Here is a 25,114-nt window from a genome sequence, read left to right as displayed (position 1 = left end):
GGGGTGGGGCAGTGTGTTTGGGGGTTGGGCAGTGTGTTCAGGGGTGGAGCAGTGTGTTCAGGTGTGGAGCAGTGTGTTTGAGGTGGAGGAAGGGTGTTTGGGGGTGGGGCAGTGTGTTTGGGGCAGGGGCAGTGTGTTCAGGGGTGGGGCAGTGTGTTTGGGGGTGGGGCAGTGTGTTTGGGGCGGGGGCAGTGTGTTTGGGGCGGAGGCAGTGTGTTGAGTTGTGGGGCAGTGTGTTCAGGGGTGGAGCAGTGTGTTCGGGGGTGGGGCAGTGTGTTTGGGGGTGGGGCAGTGTGTTTGGGGCGGAGGCAGTGTGTTGAGTGGTGGGGCAGTGTGTTCAGGGGTGGAGCAGTGTGTTCGGGGGTGGGGCAGTGTGTTTGGGGGTGGGGCAGGGGTGGGGCAGTGTTTGGGGGTGGGGCAGTGTGTTTGGGGGTGGGGCAGTGTGTTTGGGGCGGAGGCAGTGTGTTCAGGGGTGGAGCAGTGTGTTCAGTGGTGGGGCAGTGTGTTTGGGGGTGGGTCAGTGTGTTTGGGGCGGAGGCAGTGCGTTCAGGGGTGGGGCAGTATGTGAGGAGGTGTTCTCTGGTGTCAGCCTCTCCTCTACCACTCCGCTCCTGTAAAGTGTTAATATGGGTCGGGGGGGGGGGGGCACCCACCTGCTTTTGAAGGCTTTGCTCCAATTCCTAGAATAGAAGAACATAAATAAATACACAGACCCCGGTGATGATGTGCGGACCCCCAGGTGGGGCAGGAGTGCGCCCCCTGTCTGTAGCGCTGATTCCTCACCTTGTGCCAGGATGTTTCCATAACCTGGAAGAGATTCAGGGGGATTAATGGGAATGACAGCGGCTGAACCCCACATGCCCCAGGGGTCCCCCTAAAGTGGCCTGAACAGGAGCCACTCAATCAGAGGCTCCTCACCCACAATCCTAATAACACCTTACAGCCCCATGAATTGTGGGATCTTCTGTACCTCATGGTCTATACAGCGCTACGGAATATGACGGCGCTATACACAAAGATTCAGTATTATCATCATTATCATGTGACCATGAAGAAATCTTACCCGGCTTATGCTTTGTAGGCTGAGAAAGCTGACTGAGACCTGGAGGAGAAAGAGTCAGAGGTGAGGAGGATGGAAGATGTACGAGGAGGAGGAGGAGGATGGAAGATGTACGAGGAGGAGGAGGAGGATGGAAGATGTACGAGGAGGAGGAGGAGGATGGAAGATGTACAAGGAGGAGGATGGAAGATGTACAAGGAGGAGGAGGAGGACAAAAGATGTACGAGGAGGAGGAGGATGGAAGATGTACATGGAGGAGGAGGAGAACAGAAGATGTACGAGGAGGAGGAGGAGGATGGAAGATGTACGAGGAGGAGGACAGAAGATGTACAAGGAGGAGGATGGAAGATGTACAAGGAGGAGGAGGAGGATGGAAGATGTACGAGGAGGAGGAGGATGGAAGATGTACGAGGAGGAGTAGGATGGAAGATGTACAAGGAGGAGGACGGAAGATGTACAAGGAGGAGGAGGATGGAAGATGTACGAGGAGGAGGAGGATGGAAGATGTACGAGGAGGAGGAGGATGGAAGATGTACAAGGAGGAGAAGGAGGATGGAAGATGTACAAGGAGGAGGAGGATGGAAGATGTACAAGGAGGAGGAGGAGGATGGAAGATGTACGAGGAGGAGGAGGATGGAAGATGGAGGATGGAAGATGTACGAGGAGGAGGAGGAGGATGGAAGATGGAGGAGGAGGAGGATGGAAGATGGAGGAGGAGGATGGAAGATGTACGAGGAGGAGGAGGATGGAAGATGTACAAGGAGGAGGAGGATGGAAGATGTACGAGGAGGAGGATGGAAGATAGAGGAGGAGGATGGAAGATGTACAAGGAGGAGGAGGAGGATGGAAGATGTACAAGGAGGAGGACAGAAGATGCACGAGGAGGAGGATGGAAGATGTACATGGAGGAGGAGGAGGACAGAAGATGTACGAGGAGGAGGAGGATGGAAGATGGAGGAGGAGGATGGAAGATGTACAAGGAGGAGGAGGACAGAAGATGTACGAGGAGGAGGACAGAAGATATACAAGGAGGAGGATGGAAGATGTACGAGGAGGAGGAGGAGGATGGAAGATGGAGGAGGAGGAGGATGGAAGATGGAGGAGGAGGATGGAAGATGTACGAGGAGGAGGAGGATGGAAGATGTACAAGGAGGAGGAGGATGGAAGATAGAGGAGGAGGACAGAAGATATACAAGGAGATGGACAGAAGATGTACAAGGAGGAGGAGGAGGAGGATGGAAGATGTACAAGGAGGACAGAAGATGTACAAGGAGGAGGAGGAGGATGGAAGATGTACAAGGAGGAGGAGGAGGATGGAAGATGTACAAGGAGGAGGAGGATGGAAGATGTACAAGGAGGAGGAGGAGGATGGAAGATGTACGAGGAGGAGGAGGAGGATGGAAGATGTGCAAGGAGGAGGAGGATGGAAGATGTACAAGGAGGAGGACAGAAGATGTACGAGGAGGAGGAAAGAAGATATGCGAGGAGGAGGACAGAAGATGTATGAGGAGGAGGATGGAAGATGTACAAGGAGGTGGATGGAAGATGTACAAGGAGGAGGAGGAGGAGGACAGAAGATGTACAAGGAGGAGGAGGAGGATGGAAGATGTACAAGGAGGAGGATGGAAGATGTACGAGGAGGAGGAGGATGGAAGATGTACGAGGAGGAGGATGGAAGATGTACAAGGAGGAGGACAGAAGATGTACAAGGAGGAGGAGGACAGAAGATGTACAAGGAGGAGGAGGACAGAAGATGTGTCGCTTCCCCGCTCAGGTCCCCGGAGTTCACCTTCTTCTTCCTGGTGCATGTAAGTGCATTGTCCGTGTATAATGCGCTGTGTGGGGAGTCACTAAGATCGTGCACCCGATATCCTGCATGTGTCGCTTCCCCGCTCAGGTCCCTGGAGTTCACCTTCTTCTTCCCGGTGCATGTAACTGCATTGTCCGTGTATAATGCGATGTGCGGGGAGTCACTAAGATCCTGCACCCGATATCCTGCATGTGTCACTTCCCCGCTCAGGTCCCCGGAGTTCACCTTCTTCTTCCTGGAGCATGTAAGTGCATTGTCCGTGTACAATGTGCTGTGCAGGGAGTCACTAAGATCATGCGCCCGATATCCTGCATGTGTCGCTTCCCCGCTCAGGTCCCTGGAGTTCATCTTCTTCTTCCTGGTACATGTAAGTGCATTGTCCGTGTATAATGTGCAGTGCAGGGAGTCACTAAGATCGTGCACCCGATATCCTGCATGTGTCGCTTCCCCGCTCAGGTCCCCGGAGTTCACCTTCTTCTTCCTGGTGCATGTAAGTGCATTGTCTATGTATAATGCGCTGTGCGGGGAGTCACTAAGATCCTGCACCCGATATCCTGCATGTGTCACTTCCCCGCTCAGGTCCCCGGAGTTCACCTTCTTCTTCCTGGTGCATGTAAGTGCATTGTCTGTGTATAATGTGCTGTGCGGGGGGTCACTAAGATCCTGCGCCCGATATCCTGCATGAGTCACTTCCCCGCTCAGGTCCCCGGAGTTCACCTTCTTCTTCCTGGTGCATGTAAGTGCATTGTCCGTGTATAATGCGCTGTGCAGGGAGTCACTAAGATCATGCACCCGATATCCTGCATGTGTCGCTTCCCCGCTCAGGTCCCTGGAGTTCACCTTCTTCTTCCTGGTGCATGTAAGTGCATTGTCCGTGTATAATGCGCTGTGCTGGGAGTCACTTAGATCGTGCCCCCGATATCCTGCATGTGTCACTTCCCCGCTCAGGTCCCCGGAGTTCACCTTCTTCTTCCTGGTACATGTAAGTCCATTGTCCGTGTATAATGCGCTGTGCGGGGAGTCACTAAGATCCTGCACCCGATATCCTGCATGTGTCGCTTCCCCGCTCAGGTCCCTGGAGTTCACCTTCTTTTTCCTGGTGCATGTAAGTGCATTGTCCGTGTATAATGCGCTGTGCGGGGAGTCACTAAGATCGTGCCCTGATATCCTGCATGTGTCGCTTCCCCGCTCAGGTCCCAGGAGTTCACCTTCTTCTTCCTGGTACATGTAAGTGCATTGTCCGTGTATAATGTGCTGTGCGGGGAGTCACTAAGATCGTGCACCCGATATCCTGCATGTGTCACTTCCCCGCTCAGGTCCCCGGAGTTCACCTTCTTCTTCCTGGTGCATGTAAGTGCATTGTCCGTGTATAATGCGTTGTGCGGGGAGTCACTAAGATCGTGCACCCGATATCCTGCATGTGTCACTTCCCCGCTCAGGTCCCTGGAGTTCACCTTCTTCTTCCTGGTGCATGTAAGTGCATTGTCCGTGTATAATGCGCTGTGCGGGGAGTCACTAAGATCCTGCGCCCGATATCCTGCATGTGTCGCTTCCCCGCTCAGGTCCCCGGAGTTCACCTTCTTCTTCCTGGTGCATGTAAGTGCATTGTCCGTGTATAATGCGCTGTGCGGGGAGTCACTAAGATCCTGCGCCCGATATCCTGCATGTGTCACTTCCCCGCTCAGGTCCCTGGAGTTCACCTTCTTCTTCCTGGTGCATGTAAGTGCATTGTCCGTGTATAATGTGCTGTGCGGGGAGTCACTAAGATCATGCACCCGATATCCTGCATGTGTCGCTTCCCCTCTCAGGTCCCCGGAGTTCACCTTCTTCTTCCTGGTGCATGTAAGTGCATTGTCCGTGTATAATGCGCTGTGCGGGGAGTCACTAAGGTCCTGCGCCCGATATCCTGCATGTGTCACTTCCCCGCTCAGGTCCCTGGAGTTCACCTTCTTCTTCCTGGTGCATGTAAGTGCATTGTCCGTGTATAATGCGCTGTGCGGGGAGTTACTAAGATCCTGCACCCGATATCCTGCATGTGTCGCTTCCCCGCTCAGGTCCCCAGAGTTCACCTTCTTCTTCCTGGTGCATGTAAGTGCATTGTCCGTGTATAATGCGCTGTGCGGGGAGTCACTTAGATCGTGCCCCCGATATCCTGCATGTGTCACTTCCCCGCTCAGGTCCCTGGAGTTCACCTTCTTCTTCCTGGTGCATGTAAGTGCATTGTCCGTGTATAATGTGCTGTGCGGGGAGTCACTAAGATCATGCACCCGATATCCTGCATGTGTCGCTTCCCCGCTCAGGTCCCTGGAGTTCACCTTCTTCTTCCTGGTGCATGTAAGTGCATTGTCCTTGTATAATGTGCTGTGCGGGGAGTCACTAAGATCCTGTGTCCGATATCCTGCATGTGTCGCTTCCCCGCTCAGGTCCCCGGGGTTCACCTTCTTCTTCCTGGTGCATGTAATTGCATTGTCCGTGTATAATGCGCTGTGCGGGGAGTCACTAAGATCCTGCCCCCGATATCCTGCATGTGTCGCTTCCCCGCTCAGGTCCCAGGAGTTCACCTTCTTCTTCCTGGTGCATGTAATTGCATTGTCCGTGTATAATGCGCTGTGCGGGGAGTCACTAAGATCATGCACCCGATATCCTGCATGTGTCGCTTCCCCTCTCAGGTCCCAGGAGTTCACCTTCTTCTTCCTGGTACATGTAAGTGCATTGTCCGTGTATAATGTGCTGTGCGGGGAGTCACTAAGATCCTGCACCCGATATCCTGCATGTGTCACTTCCCCGCTCAGGTCCCCGGAGTTCACCTTCTTCTTCCTGGTGCATTTAAGTGCATTTTCCATGTGCGACACAATCCCCGAAAAGTTGGGAAACCCAACGAAAATGCGGCCATGGGACCCTTAGCAAATAATTCCCATTGTGTTGTGGTGTATATGACACGTATGGAGAAGGACAGAAGATGTACAAGGAGGAGGAGCACTTCATCACTTACCCAACTTTCCAGATTTCTGTCCTAGTCCTCCATATCCATTTTGAAGACCTGAGGGAGAAGCCAAAATGAGTGACTAAAGGAACCAAACTCTGTCTCCGGGGTGAATGTATCTGTTGTGTCCTGGGGTTCGGCTCTCACTGAATTTAACTCTGGAATTGTTATCTGCCGGAATCTGGTGGTGCTGACCCCATTAGCTTCCACCACTCAGGTAAGTGCTATTTAGGGGGCAGGTGGTGACTGGAAGGGGCAGGTGGTGACAGGAGGGGGCAGGCGGTGACTGGAGGAGGCAGGCGGTGACTGGAGGGGGCAGGTGGTGACAGGAGGGGGCAGGCGGTGACTGGAGGAGGCAGGCGGTGACTGGAGGAGGCAGGTGGTGACAGGAGGGGGCAGGTGGTGACAGGAGGGGGCAGGCGGTGACTGGAAGAGGCAGGTGGTGACAAAAGCGGTGGGGGTGACTGGAAGGGGCAGGTGGTGACAGGAGGGGGCAGGCGGTGACAGGAGGGGGCAGGCGGTGACTGGAAGAGGCAGGCGGTGACAAAAGCGGTGGGGGTGACTGGAAGGGGCAGGTGGTGACAGGAGGGGGCAGGCGGTGACAGGAGGGGGCAGGCGGTGACTGGAGGAGGCAGGCGGTGACTGGAGGAGGCAGGTGGTGACTGGAGGGGGCAGGCGGTGACTGGAAGGGGCTGGCGGTGAAAAAAGCGGTGGGGGGTGACTGGAAGGGGCAGGTGGTGACAGGAGGGGGCAGGCGGTGACTGGAGGGGGCAGGTGGTGACTGGAGGGGGCAAGCGGTGACTGGAGGGGGCAGGTGGTGACTGGAGGGGGCAAGCGGTGACTGGAGGGGGCAGGCGGTGACTGGAGGGGGCAGACGGTGACTGGAAGGGGCAGGCGATGACTGGAGGGGGCAGGCGGTGACTGGAGGGGGCAGGCGGTGACTGGAGGAGGCAGGCGGTGACTGGAGGAGGCAGGCGGTGACTGGAAAAGGCAGGAGGTGACTGGAAGGGGCAGGTAGTGACTGGAGGAGGCAGGCGGTGACTGGAAAAGGCAGGAGGTGACTGGAAGGGGCAGGTAGTGACTGGAAGGGGCAGGCGGTGACTGGAAGGGGCAGGCGGTGACTGGAGGAGGCAGGCGGTGACTGGAAAAGGCAGGCGGTGACTGGAAGGGGCAGGTAGTGACTGGAAGGGGCAGGCGGTGACTGGAGGGGGCAGGTGGTGACTGGAAGGGGCAGGCGGTGACTGGAGGGGGCAGGTGGTGACTGGAAGGGGCAGGCGGTGACAAAAGTGGTGGGGGGTGACAGGAGGGGGCAGGCAGTGACTGGAAGGGGAAGGCGGTTACTGGAGGAGGCAGGCAGTGACAGGAGGGGGCAGGCGGTGACTGGAATGGGTGGGGGGTGACAGGAGGGGGCAGGCGGTGACAGGAGGGGGCAGGCGGTGACTGGAATGGGTGGGGGGTGACAGGAGGGAGCAGGCGGTGACAGGAGGGGGCAGGCCGGACAGGAGGGGGCAGGTGGTGACTGGGGACCATTCTGTGATGGACTGTTACCTCCGGCCTTTGACCCAAGGGGACCTGAAACACCTTGTGGGAACCCTGCACCTGTAGGAAGAAAGATAAAGTTCAGTCAGTCTCGGGGATGTACAGGGGCCAGTCAGGGTGATATATGGGTCTCTGGGGGATATATATTGAAGTTCAATCAGGGGACATATGGGGGTCAGTGTGATATATGGGGGTTAGGGGATATAGGGGTTCGTCAGGGGGATATATGGGGGTCAGGGTGATATAGGGGTCCGTCAGTGTGATATATGGGGGTCAAGGTGATATAGGGGTCCGTCAGTGTGATATATTGTGGTCAGGGTGATATAGGGGTCCGTCAGGGGGATACATGGGGGTCAGGGTGATATAGGGGTCTGTCAGTGTGATATATGGGGGTCAGGGTGATATAGGGGTCCGTCAGGGGGATACATGGGTTCAGGGTGATATAGGGGTCCGTCAGGGGGATATATGGGGGTCAGGGTGATATAGGGGTCCGTCAGGGGGATATATGGGGGTTAGGGGATATACGAGGGTAAGGGTGATATATGGCAGTCTGGGGGATATATGGGAGAAGGGTGTCTCTGAGGGCTATATGGGGGTCAGTCAGGGTGAAATATGGGGGTCCATCATGGGATATATGGGGTCAAGGTGACATAGGGGGGAGTCAGCATGTTATATCGATCTCTTGTGGATATATATTGGGGTCAGGGGGAAATATGTGGGTTAGAGTGATATATGGGATAAGGGCGATACATGGGGGTCAAAGGGTTATACGGGGTGAGGGGGATATATGGGGGTAAGGGGTACATATGGGGGTAAGGAGGATTTATGAAGGTAAGAGGGATTTATGGGGTCAGAGGATATATAGGGGTGAGAGGGATATATGGGGTCAGGGTGAAATATGGGATAAGGGGGACATATGTCGGTCATTGAGGGTGATATATTAGGGGGATATATGGGATCAGGAAATATATATGGGGTCGGAGTATATATGGGTTCAGGAGGAAATGGGGATTGGGGATATATGGGGGTCAGGGGGATATATGGGGTCAGGGAGAAATATGGGGTCAGGGGGATATATGGGGTCGGAGTATATATGGGGTTAGGGGGATATATGGGGGTCACAGAATATATGGGGGGGGCATGATATATGGGGTCAGGGGGTAGATAGGGTCCGGGGGTATACGGGGTCAGGGGAATATATAGGTGCAGGGGGTAGATAAGGTCCGGGGGTATACGGGGTCAGGGGGATATATGGGTGCATGGGGGTAGATAGGGTCCGGAGGTATACAGGGTCAGGGGGATATATGGGTGCAGGGGGTAGATAGGGTCCAGGGTATATACGGGGTCAGGGGGATATATAGGTGCAGGGGGTAAATAGGGTCCGGGGTATATACGGGGTCAGGGGGATATATGGGTGCAGGGGGTAGATAGGGTCCGGGGTATATACGGGGTCAGGGGGATATATGGGTGCAGGGGGTAGATAGGGTCCGGGGTATATACGGGGTCAGGGGGATATATGGGTGCAGGGGGTAGATAGGGTCCGGGGTATATACGGGGTCAGGGGGATATATGGGTGCAGGGGGTAGATAGGGTCCGGGGGTATGCGGGGTCAGGGGGATATATGGGTGCAGGGGGTAGATAGGGTCAGCGGGATATATGGGTGCAGGGGGGTAGATAGGGTCCGGAGGTATACGGGGTCAGGGGGATATATGGGTGCAGGGGGTAGATAGGGTCCAGAGGTATACGGGGTCAGGGGGATATATGGGTGCGGGGGATAGATAGGGTCCGGGGGTATATATACGGGGTCAGGGGAATATATGGGTGCAGGGGGTAGAAAGGGTCCGGGGGGTATATACGGGGTCAGGGGGATATATGGGTGCAGGGGGTAGATAGGGTCCGGGATATACGGGGTCAGGGGGATATATGGGAGCGGGGGGTAGATAGGGTCCGGGGGTATATACGGGGTCAGGGAAATATATGGGGTCGGGGGGTAGATAGGGTCCGGGGGTATATATACGGGGTCAGGGGAATATATGGGAGCAGGGGGTAGAAAGGGTCCGGGGGGTATGTACGGGGTCAGGGGGATATATGGGTGCAGGGGGTAGATAGGGTCCGGGATATACGGGGTCAGGGGGATATATGGGTGCGGGGGGTAGATAGGGTCCGGGGTATATACGGGGTCAGGGGGATATATGGGTGCAGGGGGTATATAGGGTCTGGGGTATATATGGGGTCAGGGGGATATATGGGTGCGGGGGGTTGATAGGGTCCGGGTGTATATACGGGGTCAGGGGGATATATGGGTGCAGGGGGTAGATAGGGTCCGGAGGTATACGGGGTCAGGGGGATATATGGGTGAAGGGGGTAGATAGGGTCCGGGGGTATACTGGGTCAGGGGGATATATGGGTGAAGGGGGTAGATAGGGTCCGGGGTATACGGGGTCAGGGGGATATATGGGTGCAGGGGGTAGATAGGGTCCGGAGGTATACGGGGTCAGGGGGATATATGAGTGCAGGGGGTAGAAAGGGTCCGGAGGTATACGGGGTCAGGGGGATATATGGGTGCAGGGGGTAGATAGGGTCCGGGGGTATGCGGGGTCAGGGGGATATATGGGTGCAGGGGGTAGATAGGGTCAGGGGGATATATGGGTGCAGGGGGGTAGATAGGGTCCGGAGGTATACGGGGTCAGGGGGATATATGGGTGCAGGGGGTAGATAGGGTCCAGAGGTATACGGGGTCAGGGGGATATATGGGTGCAGAGGGGTAGATAGGGTACGGGGGGTATATATGGGTGCAGGGGGTAGATAGGGTCCGGGGGTATACGGGGTCAGGGGGATATATGGGTGCGGGGGGTAGATAGGGTCCGGGGGTATATACGGGGTCAGGGAAATATATGGGGTCGGGGGGTAGATAGGGTCCGGGGGTATATATACGGGGTCAGGGGAATATATGGGAGCAGGGGGTAGAAAGGGTCCGGGGGGTATGTACGGCGTCAGGGGGATATATGGGTGCAGGGGGTAGATAGGGTCCGGGATATACGGGGTCAGGGGGATATATGGGTGCGGGGGGTAGATAGGGTCCGGGGTATATACGGGGTCAGGGGGATATATGGGGTCAGGGGGTATATAGGGTCTGGGGTATATATGGGGTCAGGGGGATATATGGGTGCGGGGGGTTGATAGGGTCCGGGTGTATATACGGGGTCAGGGGGATATATGGGTGCAGGGGGTAGATAGGGTCCGGAGGTATACGGGGTCAGGGGGATATATGGGTGAAGGGGGTAGATAGGGTCAAGGGGTATACGGGGTCAGGGGGATATATGGGTGAAGGGGGTAGATAGGGTCCGGGGTATACGGGGTCAGGGGGATATATGAGTGCAGGGGGTAGATAGGGTCCGGAGGTATACGGGGTCAGGGGGATATATGGCTGCAAGGGGTATATAGGGTCCGGGGGATATATGGGTGCAGGGGGTAGATAGGGTCCGGGGTATATTCGGGGTCAGGGGGATGATAGGGTCCGGGGTATATTCGGGGTCAGGGGGATATATGGGTGCAGGGGGTAGATAGGGTGCGGGGTATATACGGGGTCAGGGGGATATATGGGTGCAGGGGGTAGATAGGGTCCGGGGTATATACGGGGTCAGGGGGATATATGGGTGCAGGGGGTAGATAGGGTCCGGGGTATATACGGGGTCAGGGGGATATATGAGTGCAGGGGGTAGATAGGGTCCGGGGTATATTTGGGGTTAGGGGTATATATGGGTGCAGGGGGTAGATAGGGTTCCGGGGTATATTCGGGGTCAGGGGGATATATGGGTGCAGGGGGTAGATAGGGTCCGGGGTATATACGGGGTCAGGGGGATATATGGGTGCAGGGGGTAGATAGGGTCCGGGGTATATTCGGGGTCAGGGGGATATATGGGGTCGGGGGGTAGATAGGGTCCGGGGTATATATGGGGTCAGGGGGATATATGGGTGCAGGGGGTAGATAGGGTCCGGGGTATATACGGGGTCAGGGGGATATATGGGTGCAGGGGGTAGATAGGGTCCGGGGTATATATGGGGTCAGGGGGATATATGGGTGCAGGGGGTAGATAGGGTCCGGGGTATATACGGCGTCAGGGGGATATATGGGTGCAGGGGGTAGATAGGGTCCGGGGTATATACGGGGTCAGGGGGATATATGGGTGCAGGGGGTAGATAGGGTCCGGGGTATATACGGGGTCAGGGGGATATATGGGTGCGGGGGGTAGATAGGGTCCGGGATATATACGGGGTCAGGGGGATATATGGGTGCGGGGGGTAGATAGGGTCCCAGGTATATTCAGGGTCAGGGGGATATATGGGTGCAGGGGGTAGATAGGGTCCGGGGTATATACGGGGTCAGGGGGATATATGAGTGCAGTTGGTAGATAGGGTCCGGGGTATATTTGGGGTCAGGGGTATATATGGGTGCAGGGGGTAGATAGGGTCCGGGGTATATTCGGGGTCAGGAAGATATATGGGTGCAGGGGGTAGATAGGGTCCGGGGTATATACGGGGTCAGGGGGATATATGGGTGCAGGGGGTAGATAGGGTCCGGGGTATATTCGGGGTCAGGGGGATATATGGGTGCAGGGGGTAGATAGGGTCCGGGGTATATACGGGGTCAGGGGGATATATGGGTGCAGGGGGTAGATAGGGTCCGGGGTATATACGGGGTCAGGGGGATATATGGTCGCAGGGGGTATATAGGGTCCGGGGTATATATGGGGTCAGGGGGATATATGGGTGCAGGGGGTAGATAGGGCGCGGGGGTATACCGGGTCAGGGGGATATATGGGTGCAGGGGGTAGATAGGGTCCGGGGTATATACTGGGTCAGGGGGATATATGGGTGCAAGGGGTATATAGGGTCCGGGGTACATACGGGGTCAGGGGGATATATGGGTGCAAGGGGTATATAGGGTCCGGGGTATATATGGGGTCAGAGGGGATATATGGGTGCAGGGGGTAGATAGGGTCTGGGGTATATATGGGGTCAGGGGGATATATGGGTGCGGGGGGTAGATAGGGTCCGGGGTATATATGGGGTCAGGGGGATATATGGGTGCAGGGGGTAGATAGGGTCCGGGGTATATTCGGGGTCAGGGGGATATATGGGTGCAGGGGGTAGATAGGGTCCGGGGTATATACGGGGTCAGGGGGATATATGGGTGCAGGGGGTAGATAGGGTCCGGGGTATATACGGGGTCAGGGGGATATATGGGTGCAGGGGGTAGATAGGGTCCGGGATATATACGGGGTCAGGGGGATATATGGGTGCGGGGGGTAGATAGGGTCCGTGGTATATATGGGGTCAGGGGGATATATGGGTGCAGGGGGTAGATAGGGTCCGGAGGTATACGGGGTCAGGGGGATATATAGGTGCAGGGGGTAGATAGGGTCCGGGGTATATACGGGGTCAGGGGGATATATGGGGTCAGGGGGTAGAAAGGGTCCGGGGTATATACGGGGTCAGGGGGATATATGGGTGCAGGGGGTAGATAGGGTCCGGGGTATATACGGGGTCAGGGGGATATATGGGTGCGGGGGGAAGATAGGGTCCGGGGTATATACAGGGTCAGGGGGATATATGGGTGCAGAGGGTAGATAGGGTCCGGAGGTATACGGGGTCAGGGGGATATATGGGTGCGGGGGGTAGATAGGGTCCGGGGTATATACGGGGTCAGGGGGATATATGGGTGCAGGGGGTATATAGGGTCCGGGGTATATATGGGGTCAGGGGTATATATGGGTGCAGGGGGTAGATAGGGTCCGGGGTATATATGGGGTCAGGGGGATATATGGGTGCAGGGGGTAGATAGGGTCCGGGGTATATACAGGGTCAGGAGGATATATGGGTGCAGGGGGTAGATAGGGTCCGGGGTATATATGGGGTCAGGGGGATATATGGGTGCAGAGGGTAGATAGGGTCCGGAGGTATACGGTGTCAGGGGGATATATGGGTGCGGGGGGTAGATAGGGTCCCGGGTATATTCAGGGTCAGGGGGATATATGGGTGCAGGGGGTAGATAGGGTCCGGGGTATATACGGGGTCAGGGGGATATATGAGTGCAGGGGGTAGATAGGGTCCGGGGTATATATGGGGTCAGGGGGATATATGGGTGCGGGGGGTAGATAGGGTCCGGGGTATATACGGGGTCAGGGGGATATATGGGTGCAGGGGGTAGATAGGGTCCGGGGTATATACGGGGTCAGGGGGATATATGTGTGCAGGGGGTAGATAGGGTCCGGGATATATACGGGGTCAGGGGGATATATGGGTGCGGGGGGTAGATAGGGTCTGGGGTATATTTTAGGTCAGGGGGATATATGGGTGCAGGGGGTAGATAGGGTCCGGGGTATATACGGGGTAAGGGAGATATATGGGTGAAGGGGGTAGATAGGGTCCGGGGTATATTCGGGGTCAGGGGTATATATGGGTGCAGGGGTTAGATAGGGTCCGGGGTATATACAGGGTCAGGGGGATATATGGGTGCAGGGGGTAGATAGGGTCCGGGGTATATACGGGGTCAGGGGGATATATGGGTGCAGGGGGTAGATAGGGTCCGGAGGTATACGGGGTCAGGGGGATATATGGGTGCGGGGGGTAGATAGGGTCCGGGGTATATTGGGGGTCAGGGGGATATATGGGTGCAGGGGGTAGATAGGGTCCGGGGTATATACGGGGTCAGGGGGATATATGGGGTCAGGGGGTAGATAGGGTCCGGGGTATATACGGGGTCAGGGGGATATATGGGGTCAGGGGGTAGATAGGGTCCGGGGTATATTCGGGGTCAGGGGGATATATGGGTGCAGGGGGTAGATAGGGTCCGGGGTATATACGGGGTCAGGGGGATATATGGGGTCAGGGGGTAGATAGGGTCCGGGGTATATACGGGTTCAGGGGGATATATGGGGTCAGGGGGTAGATAGGGTCCGGGGTATATTCGGGGTCAGGGGGATATATGGGTGCAGGGGGTAGATAGGGTCCGGGGTATATTCGGGGTCAGGGGTATATATGGGGTCAGGGGGTAGATAGGGTCCGGGGTATATACGGGGTCAGGGGGATATATGGGTGCAGTTGGTAGATAGGGTCCGGGGTATATTCGGGGTCAGGGGGATATATGGGGTCAGGGGGTAGATAGGGTCCGGGGTATATATACGGGGTCAGGGGGATATATAGGTGCAGGGGGTAGATAGGGTCCAGGGTATATACGGGGTCAGGGGTATATATGGGTGCGGGGGGTAGATAGGGTCCGGGGTATATATGGGGTCAGGGGGATATATGGGTGCAGGGAATAGATAGGGTCCGGGGTATATTCGGGGTCAGGGGGATATATGGGTGCAGGGGGTAGATAGGGTCCGGGGTATATACGGGGTCAGGGGGATATATGGGTGCAGGGGGTAGATAGGGTCCGGGGTATATACGGGGTCAGGGGGATATATGGGTGCAGGGGGTAGATAGGGTCCGGGATATATACGGGGTCAGGGGGATATATGGGTGCGGGGGGTAGATAGGGTCCGTGGTATATATGGGGTCAGGGGGATATATGGGTGCAGGGGGTAGATAGGGTCCGGAGGTATACGGGGTCAGGGGGATATATAGGTGCAGGGGGTAGATAGGGTCCGGGGTATATACGGGGTCAGGGGGATATATGGGGTCAGGGGGTAGATAGGGTCCGGGGTATATACGGGGTCAGGGGGATATATGGGTGCAGGGGGTAGATAGGGTCCGGGGTATATACGGGGTCAGGGGGATATATGGGTGCGGGGGGAAGATAGGGTCCGGGGTATATACAGGGTCAGGGGGATATATGGGTGCAGAGGGTAGATAGGGTCCGGAGGTATACGGGGTCAGGGGGATATATGGGTGCGGGGGGTAGATAGGGTCCGGGGTATATACGGGGTCAGGGGGATATATGGGTGCAGGGGGTATATAGGGTCCGGGGTATATATGGGGTCAGGGGTATATATGGGTGCAGGGGGTAGATAGGGTCCGGGGTATATATGGGGTCAGGGGGATATATGGGTGCAGGGGGTAGATAGGGTCCGGAGGTATACGGGGTCAGGGGGATATATAGGTGCAGGGGGTAGATAGGGTCCGGGGTATATACGGGGTCAGGGGGATATATGGGGTCAGGGGGTAGATAGGGTCCGGGGTATATACGGGGTCAGGGGGATATATGGGTGCAGGGGGTAGATAGGGTCCGGGGTATATACGGGGTCAGGGGGATATATGGGTGCGGGGGGAAGATAGGGTCCGGGGTATATACAGGGTCAGGGGGATATATGGGTGCAGAGGGTAGATAGGGTCCGGAGGTATACGGGGTCAGGGGGATATATGGGTGCGGGGGGTAGATAGGGTCCGGGGTATATACGGGGTCAGGGGGATATATGGGTGCAGGGGGTATATAGGGTCCGGGGTATATATGGGGTCAGGGGTATATATGGGTGCAGGGGGTAGATAGGGTCCGGGGTATATATGGGGTCAGGGGGATATATGGGTGCAGGGGGTAGATAGGGTCCGGGGTATATACAGGGTCAGGAGGATATATGGGTGCAGGGGGTAGATAGGGTCCGGGGTATATATGGGGTCAGGGGGATATATGGGTGCAGAGGGTAGATAGGGTCCGGAGGTATACGGTGTCAGGGGGATATATGGGTGCGGGGGGTAGATAGGGTCCCGGGTATATTCAGGGTCAGGGGGATATATGGGTGCAGGGGGTAGATAGGGTCCGGGGTATATACGGGGTCAGGGGGATATATGAGTGCAGGGGGTAGATAGGGTCCGGGGTATATATGGGGTCAGGGGGATATATGGGTGCGGGGGGTAGATAGGGTCCGGGGTATATACGGGGTCAGGGGGATATATGGGTGCAGGGGGTAGATAGGGTCCGGGGTATATACGGGGTCAGGGGGATATATGTGTGCAGGGGGTAGATAGGGTCCGGGATATATACGGGGTCAGGGGGATATATGGGTGCGGGGGGTAGATAGGGTCTGGGGTATATTTTAGGTCAGGGGGATATATGGGTGCAGGGGGTAGATAGGGTCCGGGGTATATACGGGGTAAGGGAGATATATGGGTGAAGGGGGTAGATAGGGTCCGGGGTATATTCGGGGTCAGGGGTATATATGGGTGCAGGGGTTAGATAGGGTCCGGGGTATATACAGGGTCAGGGGGATATATGGGTGCAGGGGGTAGATAGGGTCCGGGGTATATACGGGGTCAGGGGGATATATGGGTGCAGGGGGTAGATAGGGTCCGGAGGTATACGGGGTCAGGGGGATATATGGGTGCGGGGGGTAGATAGGGTCCGGGGTATATTGGGGGTCAGGGGGATATATGGGTGCAGGGGGTAGATAGGGTCCGGGGTATATACGGGGTCAGGGGGATATATGGGGTCAGGGGGTAGATAGGGTCCGGGGTATATACGGGGTCAGGGGGATATATGGGGTCAGGGGGTAGATAGGGTCCGGGGTATATTCGGGGTCAGGGGGATATATGGGTGCAGGGGGTAGATAGGGTCCGGGGTATATACGGGGTCAGGGGGATATATGGGGTCAGGGGGTAGATAGGGTCCGGGGTATATACGGGTTCAGGGGGATATATGGGGTCAGGGGGTAGATAGGGTCCGGGGTATATTCGGGGTCAGGGGGATATATGGGTGCAGGGGGTAGATAGGGTCCGGGGTATATTCGGGGTCAGGGGTATATATGGGGTCAGGGGGTAGATAGGGTCCGGGGTATATACGGGGTCAGGGGGATATATGGGTGCAGTTGGTAGATAGGGTCCGGGGTATATTCGGGGTCAGGGGGATATATGGGGTCAGGGGGTAGATAGGGTCCGGGGTATATATACGGGGTCAGGGGGATATATAGGTGCAGGGGGTAGATAGGGTCCAGGGTATATACGGGGTCAGGGGGATATATGGGTGCAGGGGGTAGATAGGGTCCGAGGTATATTCGGGGTCAGTGGGATATATGGGTGCCGGGGGTAGATAGGGTCCGGGGGATATTCGGGGTCAGGGGGATATATGGGTGCAGGGGGTAGATAGGGTCCGGGTTATATATGGGGTCAGGGGGATATATGGGTGCAGGGGGTAGATAGGGTCCGGAGGTATACGGGGTCAGGGGAATATATGGGTGCAGGGGGTAGATAGGGTCCGGGGTATATACGGGGTCAGGGGAATATATGGGTGCAGGGGGTAGATAGGGTCCGGGGTATATTCGGGCTCAGGGGGATTTATGGGGTCAGGGTGTAGATAGGGTCCGGGGTATATTCGGGGTCAGGGGGATATATGGGGTCAGGGGGTAGATAGGGTCCGGGGTATATTCGGGGTCAGGGGGATATATGGGGTCAGGGGGTAGATAGGGTCCGGGGTATATTCGGGTCAGGGGGATATATGGGGTCAGGGGGTAGATAGGGTCCGGGGTATATTCGGGGTCAGGGGGATATATGGGGTCACGGGGTAGATAGGGTCCGGGGTATATTCGGGGTCAGGGGGATATATGGGGTCAGGGGGTAGATAGGGTCCGGGGTATATTCGGGGTCAGGGGGATATATGGGGTCAGGGGGTAGATAGGGTCCGGGGTATATTCGGGGTCAGGGGGATATATGGGGTCAGGGGGTAGATAGGGTCCGGGGTATATTCGGGGTCAGGGGGATATATGGGTGCGGGCTCTCACCTTGCACATATTCGGGCTGGTTCCCAGGATTCTGCTGTGGTTTCACCCCTAGAAAATGGAAAACTCTGTGAGATGGAAAATCCCCAACATTATCAGAATACAAGACCCAAATATCAACAATAGGGAAGTAGAGAGATGGATCCCTACTATCAATCCGGGATCAGTAATGTTATAGTAATAATGGAGTCTTGTGTAGGGATCAGTGCAGGGGCAGTAATGTTATAGTAATGATGGAGCCTGGTGTAGGGATCAGTGCAGGGGCAGTAATGTTATAGTAATGATGGAGCCTGGTGTAGGGATCAGTGCAGGGCAGTAATGTTATAGTAATGATGGAGCCTGGTGTAGGGATCAGTGCAGGGCAGTAATGTTATAGTAATGATGGAGCCTGGTGTAGGGATCAGTACTGGGGCAGTAATGTTATAGTAATAATGGAGTCTGGTGTAGGGATCAGTGCAGGGGCAGTAATGTTATAGTAATGATGGAGCCTGGTGTAGGGATCAGTGCAGGGGCAGTAATGTTATAGTAATGATGGAGCCTGGTGTAGGGATCAGTGCAGGGGCAGTAATGTTATAGTAATGATGGAGCCTGGTGTAGGGATCAGTGCAGGGCAGTAATGTTATAGTAATGATGGAGCCTGGTGAAGGGATCAGTGCAGGGGCAGTAATGTTATAGTAATGATGGAGTCTGGTGTAGGGATCAGTGCAGGGGCAGTAATGTTATAGTAATGATGGAGCCTGGTGTAGGGATCAGTGCAGGGGCAGTAATGTTATAGTAATGATGGAGTCTGGTGTAGGGATCAGTGCAGGGGCAGTAATGTTATAGTAATGATGGAGCCGGGTGTAGGGATCAGTGCAGGGCAGTAATGTTATAGTAATGATGCAGTCTGGTGTAGGGATCAGCTCAGGGGCAGTATGTTATAGTAATGATGGAGCCTGGTGTAGGGATCAGTGCAGGGGCAGTAGTGTTATAGTAATGATGGAGCCTGGTGTAGGGATCAGTGCAGGGGCAGTAATGTTATAGTAATGATGGAGCCTGGTGAAGGGATCAGTGCAGGGGCAGTAATGTTATAGTAATGATGGAGTCTGGTGTAGGGATCAGTGCAGGGGCAGTAATGTTATAGTAATGATGGAGCCTGGTGTAGGGATCAGTGCAGGGCAGTAATGTTATAGTAATGATGGAGCCTGGTGTAGGGATCAGTGCAGGGCAGTAATGTTATAGTAATGATGGAGCCTGGTGTAGGGATCAGTGCAGGGGCAGTAATGTTATAGTAATGATGGAGCCTGGTGTAGGGATCAGTGCAGGGGCAGTAATGTTATAGTAATGATGGAGCCTGGTGTAGGGATCAGTGCTGTATGGGTTGATGTATTTTGTAGATTTATTACACATGTATCTTTCTGTCTCCGCCCCCTTGACGCTTCCCCCGGCCCCTGACTCTCCTGCCGGCTCTGGTTCTCCTTCTCCGCATATTTCTCACCTCCTTATGGTTCTGAGCTGTCAGTGATGCGCGATGTGACACCCACCCGCTACCTTCTGCTTGAGAGGTTGTCACCGGGTCAGAACAAGGCGCAGGGTCTCCATATCTCCAGCCACAAGGGTCAAAATGTCCCAAAGAGAATTGGGGAGGAGAGTTACCCAGAAAAGAGTCCATTCAGCACCATCCAGTATAGTGACCCCAGAACCATCCAGTAAGTGACCCCAGAACCATCCAGTACAGTGACCCGAGATCCATCCAGTACAGTGACCCCAGAACCATCCAGTACAGTGACCCCAGAACCATCCAGTAAGTGACCTCAGAACCATCCAGTACAGTGACCCCAGATCCATCCACTACAATGACCCCAGAACCATCCAGTACAGTGACCCCAGAACCATCCAGTACAGTGACTCCAGAACCATCCAGTACAGTGACCCCAGAACCATCCAGTACAGTGACCCCAGAACCATCCAGTACAGTGACTCCAGAACCATCCAGTACAGTGACTCCAGAACCATCCAGTGCAGAGACCCCAGAACCATCCAGTACAGTGACCACAGAACCATCCACTACAATGACTCCAGAACCATCCAGTACAGTGACCCCCGAACCATCCAGTACAGTGACCCAAGATCCATCCAGTACAGTGACTCCAGAACCCTCCAGTACAATGACTCCAGAACCATCCAGTACAGTGACCCAAGAAGCTTCCAGTATAGTACAATCCAGAACCATCCAGTACAGTGACCCCAGAACATACCAATACAGTGAATCCAGAACCATCCAGTACAGTGACCCCAGAACATACCAATACAATGACTCCAGAACCATCCAGTACAGTGACTCCAGAATCATCCAGTACAATGACCCCAGAACCATCCAGTACAGTGACCCCAGAACCATCCAGTACAGTGACCCCAGAACTATTCAGTACAGTGACCCCAGAATCACCCAGTACAGTGACCCCAGAACCATCCAGTACAGTGACTCCAGAACCATTCAGTACAGTGACCCCAGAACCATCCAGTAAAAAGACTCCAGAACCATCCAGTACGGTAACTCCTGAACCATCTAGTACAGTGACCCCAGAACTATCTAGTACAGTGACCACAGAACCATCCAGTACAGTGACTCCTGAACCGTCCAGTACAGTGACCCCAGAACCATCCACTACAGTGACCCCAGAACCATCCAGTACAGTGACCCCAGAACCATCCACTACAGTGACCCCAGAACCATCCACTACAGTGACCCCAGAACCATCCAGTACAGTGACCCCAGAACCATCCAGCACAGTGACCCCAGAACCATCCAGTACAGTGGTCCCAGAACCATCCAGTACAGTGACTCCAGAACCATTCAGTACAGTGACCACAGAACCATCCAGTAAAAGGACTCCAGAACCATCCAGTACGGTAACTCCTGAACCATCCAGTACAGTGACCCCAGAACTATTCAGTACAGTGACCCCAGAATCACCCAGTACAGTGACCCCAGAACCATCCTGTACAGTGACTCCAGAACCATTCAGTACAGTGACCCAAGAACCATCCAGTAAAAAGACTCCAGAACCATCCAGTACGGTAACTCCTGAACCATCCAGTACAGTGACCCCAGAACCATCCACTACAGTGACCACAGAACTATCCAGTACAGTGACCCCATAACCATCCAGAACAGTGACCCCAGAACCATCCAGTAAAAGGACTCCAGAACCATCCAGTACTGTAACTCCTGAACCATCCAGTACAGTGACCCCAGAACTATTCAGTACAGTGACCCCAGAATCACCCAGTACAGTGACCCCAGAACCATCCAGTACAGTGACTCCAGAACCATATAGTACAGTGACCCCAGAACCATCCAGTAAAAAGACTCCAGAACCATCCAGTACGGTAACTCCTAAACCATCCAGTACAGTGACCCCAGAACCATCCACTACAGTGACCACAGAACTATCCAGTACAGTGACCCCATAACCATCCAGTACAGTGACCACAGAACCATCCACTACAATGACCCCAGAACTATCCAGTACAGTGACCCCCGAACCATCCAGTACAGTGAACCCAGAACCATCCAGTACAGTGACTCCAGAACCATCCAACACAGTGACCCAAGAACCTTCCAGTATAGTACAATCCAGAACCATCCAGTATAGTGACCCCAGAACCATCCAATACAGTGACTCCAGAACCATCCAGTACAGTGACCCCAGAACCATCCAGTAAAAAGACTCCAGAACCATTCAGTGCGGTAACTCCTGAACCATCCAGTACAGTGACCACAGAACCATCCAGTACAGTGACTCCAGAACTATTCAGTACAGTGACCCCAGAATCACCCAGTACAGTGACCCCAGAACCATCCAGTAAAAAGACTCCAGAACCATCCAGTATGGTAACTCCTGAACCATCTAGTACAGTGACCCCAGAACCATCTAGTACAGTGACCACAGAACCATCCAGTAGGGTAACTCCTGAACGATCCAGTACATTGACCCCAGAACCATCCAGTACAGTGACCACAGAACCATCCAGTACATTGACCCCATAACCATCCAGTACAGTGACCACAGAACCATCCACTACAGTGACCCCCGAACCATCCAGTACAGTGACCCCAGAACCATCCAGTACAGTGACTCCAGAACCATCCAACACAGTGACCCAAGAACCTTCCAGTATAGTACAATCCAGAACCATCCAGTACAGTGACCCCAGAACCATCCAATACAGTGACTCCAGAACCATCCAGTACAGTGACCACAGAACCATCCAATACAGTGACCCCAGAACCATCCAGTACAGTGACCCCAGAACCATCCAGTAAAAAGACTCCAGAACCATTCAGTGCGGTAACTCCTGAACCATCCAGTACAGTGACCACAGAACCATCCAGTACAGTGACTCCAGAACTATTCAGTACAGTGACCCCAGAATCACCCAGTACAGTGACCCCAGAACCATCCAGTAAAAAGACTCCAGAACCATCTAGTACAGTGACCCCAGAACCATCTAGTACAGTGACTACAGAACCATCCAGTACGGTAACTCCTGAACCATCCAGTACATTGACCCCAGAACCATCCAGTACAGTGACCACAGAACCATCCAGTACATTGACCCCATAACCATCCAGTACAGTGACCACAGAACCATCCAGTACATTGACCCCCGAACCATCCAGTACAGTGACCCCAGAACCATCCAGTACAGTGACTCCAGAACCATCCAACACAGTGACCCAAGAACCTTCCAGTATAGTACAATCCAGAACCATCCGGTACAGTGACCCCAGAACCATCCAATACAGTGACTCCAGAACCATCCAGTACAGTGACCACAGAACCATCCAATACAGTGACTCCAGAACCATCCAGTGCAGTGACTCAAGAACCATCCAGTACAATGACTCCAGAACCATCCAGTACAGTGACCCCAGAACCATCCAGTACAGTGACCCCAGAACTATTCAGTACAGTGACCCCAGAACCACCCAGTACAGTGACCCCAGAACCACCCAGTACAGTGACCCCAGAACCATCAAGTACGGTAACTCCTGAACCATCCAGTACAGTGACCCCAGAACCATCCAGTACAGTGACTCCAGAACCATCCAGTATAGTGACTCCAGAACCATCCAGTACAGTGACCCCAGAACCATCCAGTAAAAAGACTCCAGAACCATTCAGTGCGGTAACTCCTGAACAATCCAGTACAGTGACCACAGAACCATCCAGTACAGTGACTCCAGAACCATCCAGTACAGTGACCACAGAACCAACCAGCACAGTTACTCCAGAACCATCCAGTACAGTGACTCCAGAACCATCCTCTAAAGTCACTCCAGAACCATTCAGTACAGTGACTTCACAACCAACCAGCACAGTTACTCCAGAACCATCCAGTAAAGTGACCCTAGAACCATCCAGTACTGTGACCACAGAACCATCCAGTATAGTGACTCCAGAACCATCCAGTGCAGAGACCCCAGAACCATCCAGTACAGTGACCACAGAACCATCCACTACAATGACTCCAGAACCATCCAGTACAGTGACCCCCGAACCATCCAGTACAGTGACCCAAGATCCATCCAGTACAGTGACTCCAGAACCCTCCAGTACAATGACTCCAGAACCATCCAGTACAGTGACCCAAGAAGCTTCCAGTATAGTACAATCCAGAACCATCCAGTACAGTGACCCCAGAACATACCAATGCAGTGAATCCAGAACCATCCAGTACAGTGACCCCAGAACATACCAATACAATGACTCCAGAATCATCCAGTACAGTGACTCCAGAATCATCCAGTACAATGACCCCAGAACCATCCAGTACAGTGACCCCAGAACCATCCAGTACAGTGACCCCAGAACTATTCAGTACAGTGACCCCAGAATCACCCAGTACAGTGACCCCAGAACCATCCAGTACAGTGACTCCAGAACCATTCAGTACAGTGACCCCAGAACCATCCAGTAAAAAGACTCCAGAACCATCCAGTACGGTAACTCCTGAACCATCTAGTACAGTGACCCCAGAACTATCTAGTACAGTGACCACAGAACCATCCAGTACAGTGACTCCTGAACCGTCCAGTACAGTGACCCCAGAACCATCCACTACAGTGACCCCAGAACCATCCAGTACAGTGACCCCAGAACCATCCACTACAGTGACCCCAGAACCATCCACTACAGTGACCCCAGAACCATCCAGTACAGTGACCCCAGAACCATCCAGCACAGTGACCCCAGAACCATCCAGTACAGTGGTCCCAGAACCATCCAGTACAGTGACTCCAGAACCATTCAGTACAGTGACCACAGAACCATCCAGTAAAAGGACTCCAGAACCATCCAGTACGGTAACTCCTGAACCATCCAGTACAGTGACCCCAGAACTATTCAGTACAGTGACCCCAGAATCACCCAGTACAGTGACCCCAGAACCATCCTGTACAGTGACTCCAGAACCATTCAGTACAGTGACCCCAGAACCATCCAGTAAAAAGACTCCAGAACCATCCAGTACGGTAACTCCTGAACCATCCAGTACAGAGACCCCAGAACCATCCACTACAGTGACCACAGAACTATCCAGTACAGTGACCCCATAACCATCCAGAACAGTGACCCCAGAACCATCCAGTAAAAGGACTCCAGAACCATCCAGTACGGTAACTCCTGAACCATCCAGTACAGTGACCCCAGAACTATTCAGTACAGTGACCCCAGAATCACCCAGTACAGTGACCCCAGAACCATCCAGTACAGTGACTCCAGAACCATATAGTACAGTGACCCCAGAACCATCCAGTAAAAAGACTCCAGAACCATCCAGTACGGTAACTCCTGAACCATCCAGTACAGTGACCCCAGAACCATCCACTACAGTGACCACAGAACTATCCAGTACAGTGACCCCATAACCATCCAGTACAGTGACCACAGAACCATCCACTACAATGACCCCAGAACCATCCAGTACAGTGACCCCCGAACCATCCAGTACAGTGAACCCAGAAC

The 25,114-nt window shown here is 54.4% G+C and overlaps 1 protein-coding gene across 4 annotated transcripts in view; it reads right to left on the bottom strand.

The window, feature by feature from the left end:
* LOC140076237 (uncharacterized) overlaps positions 1-25,114 on the bottom strand; it is a 187,808-nt gene that overhangs the window by 141,580 nt on the left and 21,114 nt on the right. For 3 of the 4 annotated variants that reach the window (XM_072122754.1, XM_072122755.1, XM_072122756.1), the window contains exons 2-7: positions 18,105-18,152; positions 7,402-7,452; positions 5,863-5,910; positions 1,064-1,102; positions 784-807; positions 654-680 (exon numbers count right to left, since the gene is read on the bottom strand). In XM_072122754.1, the coding sequence (XP_071978855.1) occupies positions 654-680; positions 784-807; positions 1,064-1,102; positions 5,863-5,910; positions 7,402-7,452; positions 18,105-18,152 (237 nt within the window). The remainder of the gene's footprint in view (positions 1-653; positions 681-783; positions 808-1,063; positions 1,103-5,862; positions 5,911-7,401; positions 7,453-18,104; positions 18,153-25,114) is intronic. The other variant, XM_072122757.1, reaches the window with a different exon arrangement.

This window comes from Engystomops pustulosus, chromosome 8 (assembly GCF_040894005.1).
Source record: "Engystomops pustulosus chromosome 8, aEngPut4.maternal, whole genome shotgun sequence".
In the NCBI taxonomy this organism is placed as follows: Eukaryota; Metazoa; Chordata; class Amphibia; order Anura; family Leptodactylidae; genus Engystomops; species Engystomops pustulosus.
Note: the sequence above shows the minus strand (reverse complement) of the source record. Positions and strands in the feature narration are given on the sequence as shown.